At 36.3% G+C, this 16042-nt stretch overlaps 1 protein-coding gene across 3 annotated transcripts in view; it reads left to right on the top strand.

The window, feature by feature from the left end:
• The window catches only part of TRMT11 (tRNA methyltransferase 11 homolog), a 38679-nt gene that overhangs the window by 7767 nt on the left and 14870 nt on the right, over window positions 1–16042 (top strand). For 2 of the 3 annotated variants that reach the window (XM_008138593.3, XM_054722486.1), the window contains exons 4-12: window positions 1167–1248; window positions 1336–1428; window positions 1667–1801; window positions 2513–2669; window positions 8457–8537; window positions 10826–10990; window positions 12388–12460; window positions 12587–12718; window positions 15252–15372. In XM_008138593.3, the coding sequence (XP_008136815.1) occupies window positions 1167–1248; window positions 1336–1428; window positions 1667–1801; window positions 2513–2669; window positions 8457–8537; window positions 10826–10990; window positions 12388–12460; window positions 12587–12718; window positions 15252–15372 (1039 nt within the window). Of the gene's footprint in view, window positions 1–1166; window positions 1249–1335; window positions 1429–1666; window positions 1802–2512; window positions 2670–8456; window positions 8538–10825; window positions 10991–12387; window positions 12461–12586; window positions 12719–15251; window positions 15373–16042 lie in introns of those variants that run through there. The other variant, XM_054722485.1, reaches the window with a different exon arrangement.

The following is a 16042-nucleotide window of genomic DNA, read 5'->3' as shown; positions in this document are numbered from 1 at the left end:
GAATTTACGTATACCTAGTTTTATTAACATGGTTGGCAATATTGAGTACACTATAAACCAATATTCAGTTAATTTCATCTTATTAAAACTATCACAGTACTACATCTAATCTCTTAAACTGAAGCTTGTTAATGGGTCTAATGTATTTAATAAAAATGACTAGACAATGGAAGCATAACTAAGAAACACATCCTTAATTAATTCTTTAGATAAGCATATTATAAGTTACAGCTCTCAAAGGTGTTTGATTTCCAAAGATGTGGTTTATTAGGTTTAAAGTAGCTGCTTGAGGACCAAGAACTTGTACACTTCCTTAAAAGCTCATGTCTTCTGATGCATATATTTGATAAATGGTACAATTAACAATTGTGTAATGATTATATAATAGTATATAATAATTTCCATGGCTGTTTTTTATTTTCTGTGTGTTTTGTATAGCTGAGGTCAGTCCTTAAGTGATAGCTGTGTAAGTGTAGAATTACTGTAGAGGCCCTCTTTCTATAAATTCAATACAAAGGAAAGGAGGAATTCATTTTCAAAAGATAATCTCAATTTTAATGGCATTGTTAATTACAGTGATAAAGTAGTTTAAATTTAGATGCACAGAACTGTGCTAATATGTAGATTGAGTTCTATTTCAACTAATTCTAAGAACTATTTCACTGGTTGCAATGAAAGCTTGCTTGTAATTGTTTAAATGTTTCTAGAAATATATGGAAGCTTGAGTATATTTTTTAATGTAAGAATTTCTGTAATAGCTATAAAAGTAATTGTTAGTTACTAAATGTTACTAAGTAATAGCTAAATATTAATAGTAACATTTTTATCTGATTATTTTTCTTTTTTTTTTTATGGAGAAAGCACTGGGAAAAATTGGATTTCCTGCAGCTTTTCACCCATTTACTAAAATAACTTAAGTGATTTTACTACATCATTTGTGATTTATGATCAATTTATCCCGTTATGTGTAAAGTTCAGTTCCTATGTGTGATTTGGACATAAGCTATATTTGTTTCCAGGATACATATTTCTTATTTATAGCTTAGAAAACATAGGCAATACTTGTTTTAGTGGAATGAGCATAAAGAACTAGTGAAATCATCGTGACACATTACTGTGTGAACTGATTTCTTAACTGAGGTTAGTACTGATCATTTATTTCCTAGGTCCATATTTGAACTATGGGGTCATGGGAAATCTCCAGAAGAGCTGTATAGTTCTCTCAGAAACTACCCTGTGGAGAAGATGGTGCGTAGTGAAGTGTGGTTTCATGTAGTATGTCTGCAGATACTGTGGAATTACTAAGCCTAAAGAACTTATCTGCTTTTATTTTAGGTTCCATTTCTACATTCAGATTCTACATATAAAATAAAGATTCACACATTCAACAAAACATTGACACAAGAAGAAAAAGTCAAACGAATAGATGTAAGTGAATTTAGCAAAGCCAAAAAACCTGTGAGATTAATATAGTCTAACCCCTGTTGATATATAATAATTCCAATGTTTGTTAAGTGTTTATTTTGTAGCACAGTGTGTGCTAAGTATGTTTCATGTTTTGTCTAATTAAATCCTAATACCAAACTTATAAGATAGGCATTATTAAATAAGCACTATTTTTCCTTTTAAATTTTTATAGGACATTGGAATTACTTTTATTTTGTAGGCTCTTGAGTTTCTGCCATTTGAAGGAAAAGTAAATTTAAAGAAGCCACAGCATATATTCTCTGTTTTGGAGGATTATGGTTTGGACCCCAACTGCATTCCTGAGAATCCACATAATATTTATTTTGGTAGATGGGTAAGGAAATGTTCTTTTTACCTATTTAAGTTTATTTTCTTTCACTGCTATATTCTGGGCCTTTTTATTTAACTCTAGATGTGGAACTTGATAGCAGCTGAAGAGTCAGAACTGTATGAATTAAAGTCAGTGAAAAGTATGTGGTTATGTGATTTTTTTTTTCTTGGTTTGTTTGTTTTTCTAGAGCTTTAGGGCCTACGTGGGAGACAGTGTACCTGAAAACATTAACACAAGACGTGTCAGGAAGTCTGACCTGCTTTTTCAGTATAACTGAGCCAGGGCTGAGTGCTCTGGTAGCCGAGGGACCTCATTTGCGGAGGTCTTCAGTCTAGGTTTCCATTCTGAAAAGAAATGAAATTACTGTAGAGTAGTTCTGTCCACTTCCCTGAGCCTCTAGGTGGGTGAGTGGAAGCTGTGGCTTATGTTACAAAATATTATTTAGAAGAAAAAAAAGATGGATAAAGCTTACCACAAGCCCCTGCAATAATTGCATTCAAATTCAATTCAGATTTGGTTTGAAAAGTCAAAGTAAGTGACAACACACTAAGAACTAAAGGTATTTGTCCACATTTTTTTTAAAGGAACAAGTTTAGAGCAGTAGTAAGTGGAAAGAAGTTTTCATCATCGAGATATATGGTGGTTTTATTGTGAATGATTAGCTTAAATCTGTTCTGTACAGTTATACTAATTTGAAAAACATCTCTGATCTAGATTGCAGATGGACAAAGAGAGCTTATAGAGTCATACAGTGTCAAAAAGAGACACTACATTGGAAATACAAGCATGGATGCTGGTTTATCATTCATCATGGCCAACCATGGAAAAGTAAAGAAAAATGATATTGTCTTTGATCCATTTGTGGGAACAGGTATTTTGATTTAACTGTTAAAGCTAGCATAGAGACGTTGCTTGTTTATATAAATCAGAGTCATAGTAATATATCTTTTTCATAGTAATATTTTTGCTAAAAGGTTAAATGGACAGAATAATCTTTTAATTATTAATTAGTGCCTAAGAGATAACCACATATTTGTGTAATGGCCCGTATTTAACACTTCTGCCACTTCAAAGATGAATTTGTGTATTTTTTCCCAAGTAAACCACTAGGGGGAAGCAATTCCACAATTGCAATATCACACATTGTGGAAATGTTATGAAGCTATCTAGTTTATTTAAATAGGAAAAGTCTTGAGGGGGGAAGAAAGACTTAAGTGACCAAAAAATGTGTCCATCTCTTAAAATTGACAACCATATACTTTCCCATCCCTTGTAAGTAACCACCTATTTTTTGTTTGCTAGTTGATTCTTCCCGTGTTGTTGTTTCTATTTTTACTTTTGGTAGTGATTAGCAGATATATGTACATTTTATTTCTACTTCTTACATAAAAGATAGTATACTATATATGTTGTTTTTAAATTTTCTTTTTTTAGTACTTAACAGTATTTCCTGGAAATCACTTTCTATTTGTTCATAGAGATTTTCTTCATTCTTTTTTCCCCTTCCCATCTACACCTTCCCCTTTCCAACCATCAGTTTGTTCTCTGTATCTTTCATTCTTTTTTATAATTGTACTTCACGGGTGTATATACTGTAATTTAGTCAGATAGTTTCCTATATTTGGGTGTGGGTAGTTTCCAGTATTTTGCAGTTACAAATAAGGTTTGCAATGAATAATTTTGTACACATATATCTTCATAATGTTATACACACACACACACACACACACACACACACACACACACATGCATACTAGTATATCTAGGGTAAATTCTTAAAAGCTGGATTGCTGGGTTGAAGAGCGTATGCATATGTAGTTTTGTTAAATGTTACCAAATTCCTCTCAGTTATATCATTTTACATTCTTGACAGAAATATGTAAGAGTCCCTGTTCCCCTACAGCTTCACCAGCGGAGTGTATTATGAAGCTTTTGGAATTTTGCTATTCCATTGGATGAAAAATCTATCTTAATGTAGTGTCAATTTGTATTTCTCTTATTATGAGTGAAGTGTAATAAGTTTTTATATTTTAAGTGTCATTTTTAGAACTTTTATTGAATTATCTTTCATGTCTTTTGCCCATTTTTCTGTAGATTTTTTGGTCTCCTCAGTTTTAAAAGTACTTTTCATGTTAGGGATTTTAGCCTCCTCTTTCCCCATACATGTATATAAAATATTTTCTCCCAGTTTTCCATTTATCTTTTGATTTAGCATAGATTAGCTTTTTACCATGCAAAAATTTTCCCTACATCCAATTTATAGAGGAATTAAACTATGCATTTGGCTGGTACTTTGGTAGTCTTAATTTTTTCCTTTTAGATCTCTGGTCCATTTTGAATTTATTTTCTTATACGATGTGAAGAATGAATGTAATTTATCTTTTTTCCAAATGCTAAGTCCTTTATTAATCCCTAAACTTGTTCTTAGACGTTAAAACATTTTTTTTCTGTGAAGTGAGAATAATTCTTTGAGATACATACATGTATATAAAGCTTAATATGCACACACACACACACACACACACACACACACACACACACACAAATAGACCAGACCATGAAGTTTAAAAATAGAGTTACCAGTAGAGGTAAAACTTTCTTCTTTTCATGCAGATTAGGGTGGGCATATTATGAAATGCTTACTTCCACAGCAAATGAGGTTTTCACTACTTTTATTTTGGTAAGGAGTGGGGAGACCTGCCCCTAAGTTACTTTATGGCAGCTCCTGAAAGTGGGTAGCATAGCTTGGTCATTTTATTGTTTATGTATATATGGTACAGTTAATGGAAAATTGCAAGAAGCTCTTTACAAAGATGTTGCTTAAGTATCCTATATAATAAAAGCCTATATGCAAATCGACTGAATGGCAGAACCATCAGTCGGCGGGGGGGTGGGGCCGGTGAGCAGGCAGCGCCAGGCCAGCCAAGGTGGGTGCCAGTGGGCAGAGGGAGTGGACGGCAATTGAGGGGTGGTGGTGGCAACTGGTGGTGTTGGGGCGATGAGGGGCGGGGCTGGCTGGTGCCGTCCCTCCATTGGCCTGCTGGTCACCTCCCTCAGAGGGAGGCCATCAGTGGCAGCGATGGGGGGCGGGGCCAGCCACTTGCTGGCTGGTGCCATTCCTGATCAGCCCACCAGTCGCCTCCTGCAGAGGGAGGCCAGACTGCCATCAGTTGGACATCCCCCGAGGGCTCCCGGACTGTGAGAGGGCGCAGGCCGGGCTGAGTGACCACCCCCAAGTGCACTGGGCCTCTAGTATTTTGTAGTTTGTGTTTGTAATTTAAGCGTAGAATTAGGACTTTAGCTAGTTTTGTTGCTTTTGTTTTGAAACTGGTAATAGCCAATAGTTGTGATTAGACACAGTTCTTAAGCACAACCTGTCCTCTTTCTAGGCCCTTTTGTCTCATTGATGGGTAGTACCTTCTGAAGGAGTGGAGAAATAAGAAGCTCTGTGCCCTCCTCCATGGCCATATGCTTTTCTCGGGGTTATAGACTAGGGGAGAAAGCTTCTGGGAGACTGAAAGGAGAGATGTAATCTTTTCCTGCCAAATACCGTTCCTTTTTCTCTGAGGTAGTCTGCTACATTATCTAAAAGGACATGAGCTCTAGGAACCCACTTTTCTTTCCATCTTAGCAAATACATTGATTCTCATGTTAGTAAGATTTTTTAAAAGGTGTGTATCTCTTTTCCTCAGGGGGAAGACACATGTCACCGGGTCAATTCTCAATAGTTAGGAAGCACTACTGTTCTAATATGAGCATGGCTCACGGAGTGATCAGCATGAGTGTGTTGAATACATACAGTGGCCCAGGCCTGCCTATTGTATAAGACTTGTGAGTGGTATACAGCTCTTACTGAGTGTGCAGCTTTACTTAATTTAACTTATTTTGTTTAAAAACAAACTTTACTTTTGTTTTTCTAATTGGTAAGCTAACGTATATTTACCTCAGTTGCTGTTGATCCCAGAGGGGACAGTATGGCACAGACTACCGTAGGAGCAAGTGGAGTTAGTTTTAAACCCTTACTCTGGCAGTTACTGTGCGACCTTGGGCAACATTCTTAACTTGTCTGGGCCTCACTGCCCTCATTTGTAATATGGTAATAAGTAATATGTTGTGAGGATTAAGTGAGGTAATGTATGTCTATGAAATTCTTAGGAAGTTGCATGATGCATGGTAGACATTTAGTGAACTGTATTATCATTATTATTTTAAATTATTACTTTATTAAGAACTTAAATGCCTTTTTGGTGAAAGATGTTAAATATAGCCAATATGGAATGGTGATGATGAACAATTGGGCCATGAACTTATTTTATAGTCTCTTCTTTGGCTAATTTTTCAAAATATTCATAATTTGCAACCATTGGCAAATTATATCAGCAAGCAGGGAAATTGAGGATTAAAATGTAAGCTTTCATTCTCTGAAAGTGATGAAAATAATTGGCCCCAGTGTCTGCCAGTGTAGGTCGCTGTGGTGTGATTTTATGATGGACTCTGCAGCTGTAGCTCTGATCCTTCTCACCTTCCCTCACAAGGGAATCGGCTCCTCTGGCCGCTGAGAAGACTCCCGGGAGACTGCTGTGTTCCTTTGGCTTCTGCCTTCAGATGGCCCAGAGGTGTAAGGGAAGGAGTGTGGCTCCTTTTGAAATGTTATTGCGAAATGATAGGCACAGCTGTTGGGAACTGACTGTCGTGGTTCTGGGGGGACCAAGAAGGTGAGGAGAGAGGTGATTGATCTCTGTGGTTCTGGGAATGGTCTCTGCTTCCTGTTGTGTCCACAGTTCTCGTAGTTTCCTTTTCCCGAGTTTTGTAGTTTATCTATGAAAATGTCTCTGTTCTAGCAATCTCCTTTTCCTTAGGCTGCTAGTTTAATTTATTTGAGGTTTTTTAAAGGATAAAATAGATTTAATAGTATCTCCACTTTTCTCCTTTTTCCTTTTCTTTCAGCAAAACCAAAGCCAGTCTCTCATTTTCACACTTTGTGAAGCTTTCCACATAAATCTCTAAAGATGAAAATCAGGCACTAATTTCTTTGTCATAAGTAAATTTCATTTATTGGGTCCTTTTGTTTATATGATATTACCCTAACCTTAAAGTGGTTGCTATTTAAGTAATGAGAAATCAAAACACTGAGTCTGTGGTATTTTTACACTTGAAAGCATGTAATAAGATATCAGGTGAGTCATATTACCTGCCCCCTCAACACTTCATCCCTGCATTTTATCACCCCTTCGTCCACCAGAAAGCTTCCAGGAAACTCCAACTGAGGTATAGCTAAATGCAAAAAATGCTTCAACTTAACGGAAAAAAACAACTAGATGACTGACAGTGGTTATTCAGTGACTAGATCAGAGAAGCTACTTTACAATGATTTTATTTAAAACTTTAAAAGCTTAAAGGGCACAGAGTTAACTAACAGATTATTCATCTCCTTGCAGCAGTGTACTCTAAATTGGGTCTGCTCAAAACTCACTAAGCAAATGGATAAGGTTCTGTTTAAGGAAGCACAGGAAAGCTTTTCTGTTCCCTTGACAACTAGCTCTTCTAGGTGAGTATCTGCCTTAATTGGCAGACTTGTAGTAATTCCTCATAATTTGGGTGAAGTGATTTTGTGAGTATTCCACGTCATCACATACAGTAACTTTCCCAAATAGGGACTGTTCCATTTATAGAGTAAGAGTTATGAGGTCCTACTTACCTTACCTCTCACACAAATTCTTTTGTAGTTAGTATGAAGGGACCTAGGTTTTGGCTTGTGCTGTGCTTTTAGTCCTTCATTTCTCTTCTTCAGAGACTCCAATAGGAAGTAACCAGTTACAATATTTTTCATGGGAAAAGTATTTGTAAGTACATGCTACCAGACTGTGTTTTAAATGGCTATGGGGGAACACTATTCATTTATAGATCTTGACCCTCTGGAGGCACTACCCATCTTGATTTTAGAGATTACATTTCAAAGTATATTAAGGAAATAGCCTAGTTATTTTCCCTTGGCCAAGTCTGTGCACAGTCTAGAATGTACTTCTGTTTTCAGTTTGACTGACCTTTCTATAGAATAGTAAACAGAAAAATTGTATTAATTGTGTGTTTCATAGTAGTTATTTGGAACTTAATATTTATACTTTTAAAATGAGATCATTGCTTTACTAGTTATAGAAATAACTATTTCTTATCCTAATATTTTAATTATTGCAAGGATTAATGTCTTACATATTAATTATGTCCTCTTGAGTTATTTGAAACTGACTTCAGTGCAATTGAGCCCAGTGGTCAGAATTTATTTATTGCCAGCTCTTTGTGTAGCAGTCATCCACTCATTTGTAAAAAAGGAGCAAGATGCTTTGCATGGATCTCTCAGAATGAGATGAAAATAATGTCTAAATATACCTTATTTTGAACCCCCCCCAAAATATAATTTTCTATAAGTATTGCTGTTTAAAGTAATGATGCCAAGTCATACATTAATTACCTGCTTTGTGGCCACTGTAGTAAGCATAGCTTAGGGGTTTGTTTCTTTTGGTTTGGAGGCCAGGACCATTGTCCTTCTAGGATACTCTGCCTGCAGCTAGTTTGTAAGAATCTGGGTCAGATTAAAAAGTGGAAGAAATAAGAGTCTGGGACTTTCTGGTTAACAGATCATAACTGTGGTTTTTTTCAGGTGGCCTTCTGATAGCATCTGCTCATTTTGGAGCGTATGTATACGGGACAGACATAGACTACAACACAGTTCATGGCTTGGGTGAGTATGGTTCTAGACAGTCTTGCAGTCTTTGCTCTTGTACCAAATGTGCCTTGAAAATAAATATTTTTATATGGTATTATACATCTACTTTTAATGTTAAAAATGAAGAGTTGTGGTATAGTATAGTTTTACTTATTTTTACAACAGTAACACTTCCTTGGGTATCTGCTTTTTACGAAGTGATCCTGGGGGAACACAGTGATGAATAAGAAAAAGCCCTCCCTCAGAGGTATTGTGGTCTTAGTAAGAGAGATTTTTTAAAAGGAGGCGAACTATAAGGTAGTGAACTTTAGGGTTGGGAGAGAAGAAGTAGGAGAGAGCCATTTTGTAATCAGCATGTCTGTGTTAATAAAACATACAGTTTTTATTTGAAGATTGCTTGCTTTTGAGGGGATTTTGGAAAGTAGTTTAAAATCTGGAAGCTTTGCTGATGATGTATTATTCAATGAAATTGAATCAAACTGAAAAAGTAATTCCTTGTAGCTGAATGGTATTAGAAATGTCAGATTTCATTGATGATTTTAAAGTTGTTTGTATATACTAGTTAAATTATTGCAGCTAGAATCAGCCCTTAAAATACTCTTTTCCTTTTTACTATTCAGTGTAAATTATTATATAGGTGAAAATTTATTATACGTTCTTTTCTTTTGCTGAAGCAATTTAATATATTGTACTTGATGACCTCTCTTTTTTCCTGTCTTGACTAGAAGGAATTTAGTAATATTTATCATAAGAAAAATGAGTTGTATTTAATCAAGTTCACCTAAGTAAGCTAACAAGAAAAAATATTCTTTGTCTGCAATATGTTAGAATAGACAAAGTACTAAGCAGAATTGTTTCAGTTTGCTTTTAGTAGAAGTGGTATGTTTGCTTTAAGGAAATTGTCATATGTAATTTATTTGAATTTTTATTTATGAAAGTTGTGTTTAAAACTCGTTACGACCTTTCAGTCTACTTGGGTAGAATTCTGATGGACATAGCATTTCCTCAGAGCTCATCCAAGATGCTGTTAGATATGTCCATTCTGATCTCTTACTGGACTCAAATATCCTCAAATTTCTCCTATTTTTAAAAACACAAAACCTTTTCTGTCAATCCTGTAGACACCTTCTAGCTGCCATTTTGTTTTCCTCTTATTTTGCCAAAGTACTTCTTGAAAAACTAGTATTTACTTGCTATCTTCCCCTTCTTCATCTCTCATTCTCTGGTGCCCATTATTTGTCAGCTTTCATGCCTACCGAAAACTCTAAGGCCACAGATTTACAGCATTCAGCAGTGTTGACATTTATAAAGCCTCCTTTGGTTCCCGAGACAGAAGTCTCAGCAGGTCGTACTTTTATGTCCTTGACTTCCTTTGCAGCCCCCGTAAGGCCCTGCAGTTTTCTTTGTTCTGTGTTTACACATTGCTTTTCTCCGGCATCTCTCTGCCCCCTTCTCCTGTCTACACTACATTGTGCAGTCATGTCATTCTCCTTTTGACATTTAAGTTTTGTTTTTATTGTGATCATTATACAGAAGAGTATATAAAAATAGAATAAATATAAAACAAACACATATGTAACTGCCACCTAGGTTAATAATGTCATTCATTCTTATGGATTTAAGTTAAGTTTATATACTGGTGACTCCTATGTGTATATATTCTGACCGCCGACTACCTGCTGAATAGCTCTTCCTGAATGTTGTGTAGGTAGCTCACAAGCAAGATTGATGTATCTGAAGTGAGTCGCATCTTTTTTCCTCTTGGTTTCTCTCATCTTAATTGATGGTATCCCATCATCCACTTTTTTCTCCTAAACTAGTACTTTTGAACAACTTCAATCCTGCTGTAACTTTTCATCTGTAATGTCTCCATTTTGCACTCCCCCACCCCCCCTTCATGATCACATGCATTTCCCAAATTAGCTTTCTTAGTTTCTGTTTCATTGATCTGATTCATCACTATTTCTACATCGGACTGTTTGCTGCTAGAGGAAAGGAACCATATTTTATTCAACTCTGTATCTTACTAGTATATGCTTTGAACTCAGTAAGTACTGAATTAGTGTTTTAAGACAGTTTTACTTGAAAAGTGACAGAACAATACCAGGCATCAGTACATTTTACTGTTCAAAATATATTTTTATAATAAGTTGAAATAAACGTTTATTTGTATAATAAAATGAAGATTTTTTAAGTGAAAGCAAGTTGTATTTGAATAAATGTAGGTTTAGATGAGTTAAAAGTTAAATATTTAGATGAGTTAAATATTAGTACTTCCTGTCTTCCTTTTTCTCTCACCTCAGGAAAGGCTAGTAGGAAAAACCAGAAATGGAGAGGACCAGATGAAAACATTAGGGCAAATCTCCGTCAGTATGGGTTAGAGAAGTATTACCTTGATGTTCTGGTTTCTGATGCATCCAAACCTTCCTGGAAGAAGGGCACATATTTTGATGCAATCATCACTGATCGTAAGTTTGCTTTTATACAAAAGTAGGAGTAGGATTCGTTTCCTGAAGTCATTCACTTTTAAAATACAGACTTCACACACACACACACACACACACACACACACACACACACACACACACACACACACACACACACGATGCCAACTTGTACTGGTATTCTCCCCACCCCCATGTTCACATAGTGAGAAGGAAAAAAAATTTGTGAATATAGGTAGGGTACCCATTTAACTAAGTAGTAAAGAGTTTACTGTTTAGTTTTCTTAAACTATGTATATTAACTTGTCATCCCTTTATTTCTTCAGCTTATTTTTTGAGGCATATGTTTGTTTTCATGTTTGTTTTATATTTGGCTATAGTTGATCATTAGTGTACCCACTGGATCCAAAATGTCATTTGCAATTATGGTATCAGATTTCGAAGAAGAGAGTTTCATATATCACACATTTTTCCATGTGTAAGTTTTTGTGTTTTTTTGTAGTGCCTGTTTGCACTGACATCTCCTTTCTAGAGTTACAAGAAATTCTGTGGACACTGGGCTTGTGAACGCACTGAGCTTCAGGAATACACAGGAGAACTGTGTTCTGTGCCTCATGAGTTCTTGGGCTTTTCTGGCATTCTATATAAGAACAGATCTGCCTTTTCTAAAGTATTTGGCAGTAAATCTGTAAATAGTGGCAAGTGTATCTCAACCCTTCCATCTCAGCTCACTTTAGTTCTTTGGTAATAATCTAACAAAAGAAAAATTATCAAGGCATTATAATGTCAGCCTGAAGATACTTTATGAAAACTGGGTAACTTTTTAACAATCTACTTTATTGTTGCTTTCAATATATATTTACATAAAATATAGTTTTTTCTCTGATGAATTGAGAATAAATAGTATATATTGTGGCCCTTTACCCCTGTACTTCAGTGTGTCATTTCCTAAGAATAGGGATAGACTCTTAGATAGCAAAAGTACAGCTACACACCGGAGTATGTAACATTAAATTATTAAACTATAACATTAAATGCAATAGTTTAATCTACAGTTTGCCATCAATTTTGTCAAATGACCCAGTATCATTTATAGCATATTTCCCCCTCTAGTATAGTATCTATTCTAGTGTTAGGTATTGCATTAGTAATCATATCTTTTAAGCTTCCTTTAATTTGTAACACTTTCAAAGCCTTTCTCTGTCTTTATGACACTGACATTTTTGAAGAACACATGTCCTGCCTGTCCTCCCAAATCTTTTAAATCAAATGTTCTTTGTGTTACACATTCTCAGCTGGAATATTGCAGAGGTGACGTGTACCCTTCTCGGTGTCACAACTGGAGGCACATGAGTCCATCTGCCCCTCATTGGGGACTAGGTGACTTTTGACTACCTGTGTTACCTGTGTTTTCTGTCTAGCTCCATATGGTATCAGAGAATCGACAAGAAGAACAGGTTCACAGAAGGAAATCCAGAAGGGGATAGAAAAATGGTAAGTGAAAGCTAAATAAATATGATATGTTACTACTTTGAGAACAAGCATGTTGCTTCTTGCTAATTAACTCAGTTTTTAACAGCCTTAAAGATTTTTACTCATTTTGATTTTTTTTTTGTCTAGTCCAGAAAGCCATGTTCCTGTTTCCTTGAATTATCATCTGAGTGATATGTTTTTTGACCTGTTAAACTTTGCAGCTGAGACCCTCACATTAGGTGGAAGACTAGTCTATTGGTTACCAGTATACACACCAGAGTATGTAACATTAAATTATTTCATTTTTAATTTTCTATGATGTTTGTGTATATAGCATATTTTTTCACTATCTAATTGTCTTTAGGATAAATATCTTTCTACATAATATATATGGTAGTCTTTGTTTACCTACATATGTGTATAAAATTGGCCCCTTTCTCTTATTGATGGAATTACTTTGACCTTTTTATTTTATGTCAAGGGTTAATAAACTATGGCCAGTGGGCCAAATATGGTCCTTAGCCTACTTCTGTAAGGTTTTTGAGCTAAGACTGGTTTTATATTTTTAAAGGGTTAAAAAAAAAACAAAAAGAGCAATATGTGACAGAAACATACATGGCCCACAAAGGCTAAACTATTTACTCTCTAGTCCTTTAGAGAAAAAGTTTGCCAATTCCTGTTGTACCCACACTTGGCTCAGCGCCTGATATAGCTGCTGTTCAGTGGCTGTTTTTCCAGGCCACAAAGAGGTTAAAAACAAATTTAATGCTGTAGCCGGTTTGACTCAGTGGATGGAGCGTCGGCCTGCCAACTGAGGGGTCCCGGGTTCGATTCCAGTCAAGGGCATGTACCTTGGTTGTGGGCACATCCCCAGTAGGAGGTGTGCAGGAGGCAGCTGATCGATGTTTCTCTATTATCGATGTTTCTAACTCTCTATCCATCTCCCTTCCTCTCTGTAAAAAATCAATAAAATGTATTTTAAAAACCCACAAATTTAATGATAACGATGACGCAAATGATGTACCTTCCTGCTTAAACTTACAGATCAAGTCAGAAAGAGAATCTAAAACATGTAAATATTTTTTTCTACTCTTAAGCCAAACACTGCTGACTTTGTTTTAGCAATTTACCATCAGTGATGTCTTAAGTATTAATTAAAATTGTATTGGTTTTGTACTTCTGGTTTGATTTATAAATTTATTTTTTATTTTATAATTATATAGGGGATATAAGCATAAGGAATTTATCTCTAATTTATGTTTGTGTATATTTAAGTAATGTTTTAATAAAAATACTTTGTCAACTCCACCAGGAAATAAAATATATATTTTTTCCTTTGAAAAGGGTGCATTACTAAGTTTGACAGACAGTATTAGACATCTGTAAATCCTGCTGTTCTCAAGTGTAAGGTCAAGGCTCTCTCTTCTCTCTCATCACTTTTTATTTTAATCTGTCAATCATGGTGCTGAAGGTATTCCTTCATATCATAAATGCTTTGTATGAAGACTCCAAATTGATTTTAACTAATGTTGTAGAAGTACAACATTTCTAACAACGTAGTATACGTTAGAGAATTATTAGATGAGGTAAAATCTGAAATGGTCATTATTAGTTGGGAGGCCTTAGGGAAGTAGTCAGAGAAAGACTTCAAGAGAATTCCTCCCACTGATAATAAAATGAAGTGCATTATAGATGTTGCTTGGTAAGTGGGTGATGAAGGTTTTGAGCATGTGGCTGAGGTAATGGGGAGAGCGCCTTGAAGGTCAGAGAGACCTAGAGAAGTCAGAAAAGAGGGGTGGTGAAGACGATGGTGACGCGTTAGAACAGGCTAGCTGAGAGGCCAGTCCTTTAAGTGAAGTGCAGTCAGCTTCTTCCCCATTTGGGATCAGAGCTTTAAATGTTCCCATTGATAAGTGTTTCCAGAGACTATCTAGAAAGGTATAAAGACTTACAAAGGAAAAGTAAAAACTGGCAATCACAGTGCTATTAATGGTACCCATACCTAGTGAACCCCTTCCCCCATTGTTCTGCATTCTGCTCTATAGCTGTTTTCCCCACGTCTGTCACCTGCTTTTTCTGCCAATATTGATACCAGTAACCTGTCCGATGTCAGGTTCTGAACTCCTGCAGCCTGACTGTCCTGTTTTCTAGGTGTTGTCATCTCCATTCACATGGTTTCTGTGCTGCACAGTGGCAGTTACCACTGCTCACTATCGTGGCTCCCTTCAGTTTTATTCCATGGTTAAGGTGGCCAGAGAGCTGGTGTCATCTGCAGTGTTTATTTTAGTGGTAGCCTATTTGAATTACCTTCTAAATAACTTTAGCCTGGCATTTTTACAAAGTTCATGGAGGTCCCAGGATGCCATTAAAATTTTGCAGGGGCAAAATTTTATTAGGGAAAGTATATGCCGTAGTGGACTTTATACTTTAGGAAATTATAAATCTCCTGATGAATCAGTCTCATGAATGTCAAGTTGTAGAATGTATTTGTCTGTTTTAGGTGTTCTTGTGGGATCCTTTAGGGTAGAGTAGTTGTCTTGTATTTTTGTGGTTTAATTTCTTGTAATTCTTCAATAAAACATACTTGTATTCTCTTTTTCCCATTCTACAGGTAAAACAAACTACTTTTCTCAGATGTGGTAATATTAAAATACCTAGATTGTTTATGGGTTATGTAAGCAGTGAATATGAGATAAAATGGTACCACATCGCTGTAGTGGGAGGGGGCTCATACACACTGGGTAACCCCAGTGACCATCCCGTGTGGGGTGTACATGCGAAGTGTTTGTAACCGTCAGTGTTCCTCCTTCAGATACACTGAAGAGATGGTACCCTGGCATCCTTGCCTGAAACTTATTAGCAACTGTGAGCAGAAGCTTTCTAGTCATACAGCAAGGCGCTTGATAACAATGGAAAAGGTGAAGAAATTTGAGGTAAGTTATCCTAATACATTTGGCATAAATTCTGGAAGGATCACAAGTTGATTTTTTTAGTTTTCCTCTAATGGAGTTTGGAAATGTTAGTCCTTGATAAAAAAAAAAAATTATTGATGAATTCAGAAAAAAATATTATCAGTGAATTCAGGAAAAGTCGGAAGGTGAAGAGGTATGTGGCATTTGGTGGGGTTAGCAGGGGTGGGGAGCATCTGGCCGGTGGGCCATATAAGGCCTGGGAAAATCATTTGGTCAGGCCCTGCCAAAGCATTAGGGGTGAGTTAGTTAGATTAACCAAATATAGCAGGCCAGTTTTGTTTTTTTTAAAATATATTTTATTGATTTTTTATAGAGAGGAAGGGAGAGGGATAGAGAGCTAGAAACATCGATGAGAGAGAAACATCGACCAGCTGCCTCCTGCACACCCCCCACTGGGGATGTGCCCACAACCAATGTACATGCCCTTGACCGGAATCGAACCTGGGACCCTTCAGTCCGCAGACCGCGCTCTATCCACTGAGCCAAACCGGTTTCGGCAATAGCAGGCCAGTTTTTAAGTTGATAATCTTATGTGGCCTGTGAATGGTGTTGCAGATATTCAAATGGCTCTTGGCAGGTTCCCCACCCCTGGGTTAGTTGACCTTAACTTCTCAGACTTTATTTGACATCC

Source organism: Eptesicus fuscus, chromosome 10 (assembly GCF_027574615.1).
Source record: "Eptesicus fuscus isolate TK198812 chromosome 10, DD_ASM_mEF_20220401, whole genome shotgun sequence".
Taxonomy (NCBI): domain Eukaryota; kingdom Metazoa; phylum Chordata; class Mammalia; order Chiroptera; family Vespertilionidae; genus Eptesicus; species Eptesicus fuscus.
This window is presented reverse-complemented; position numbering and strand designations above follow the sequence as displayed.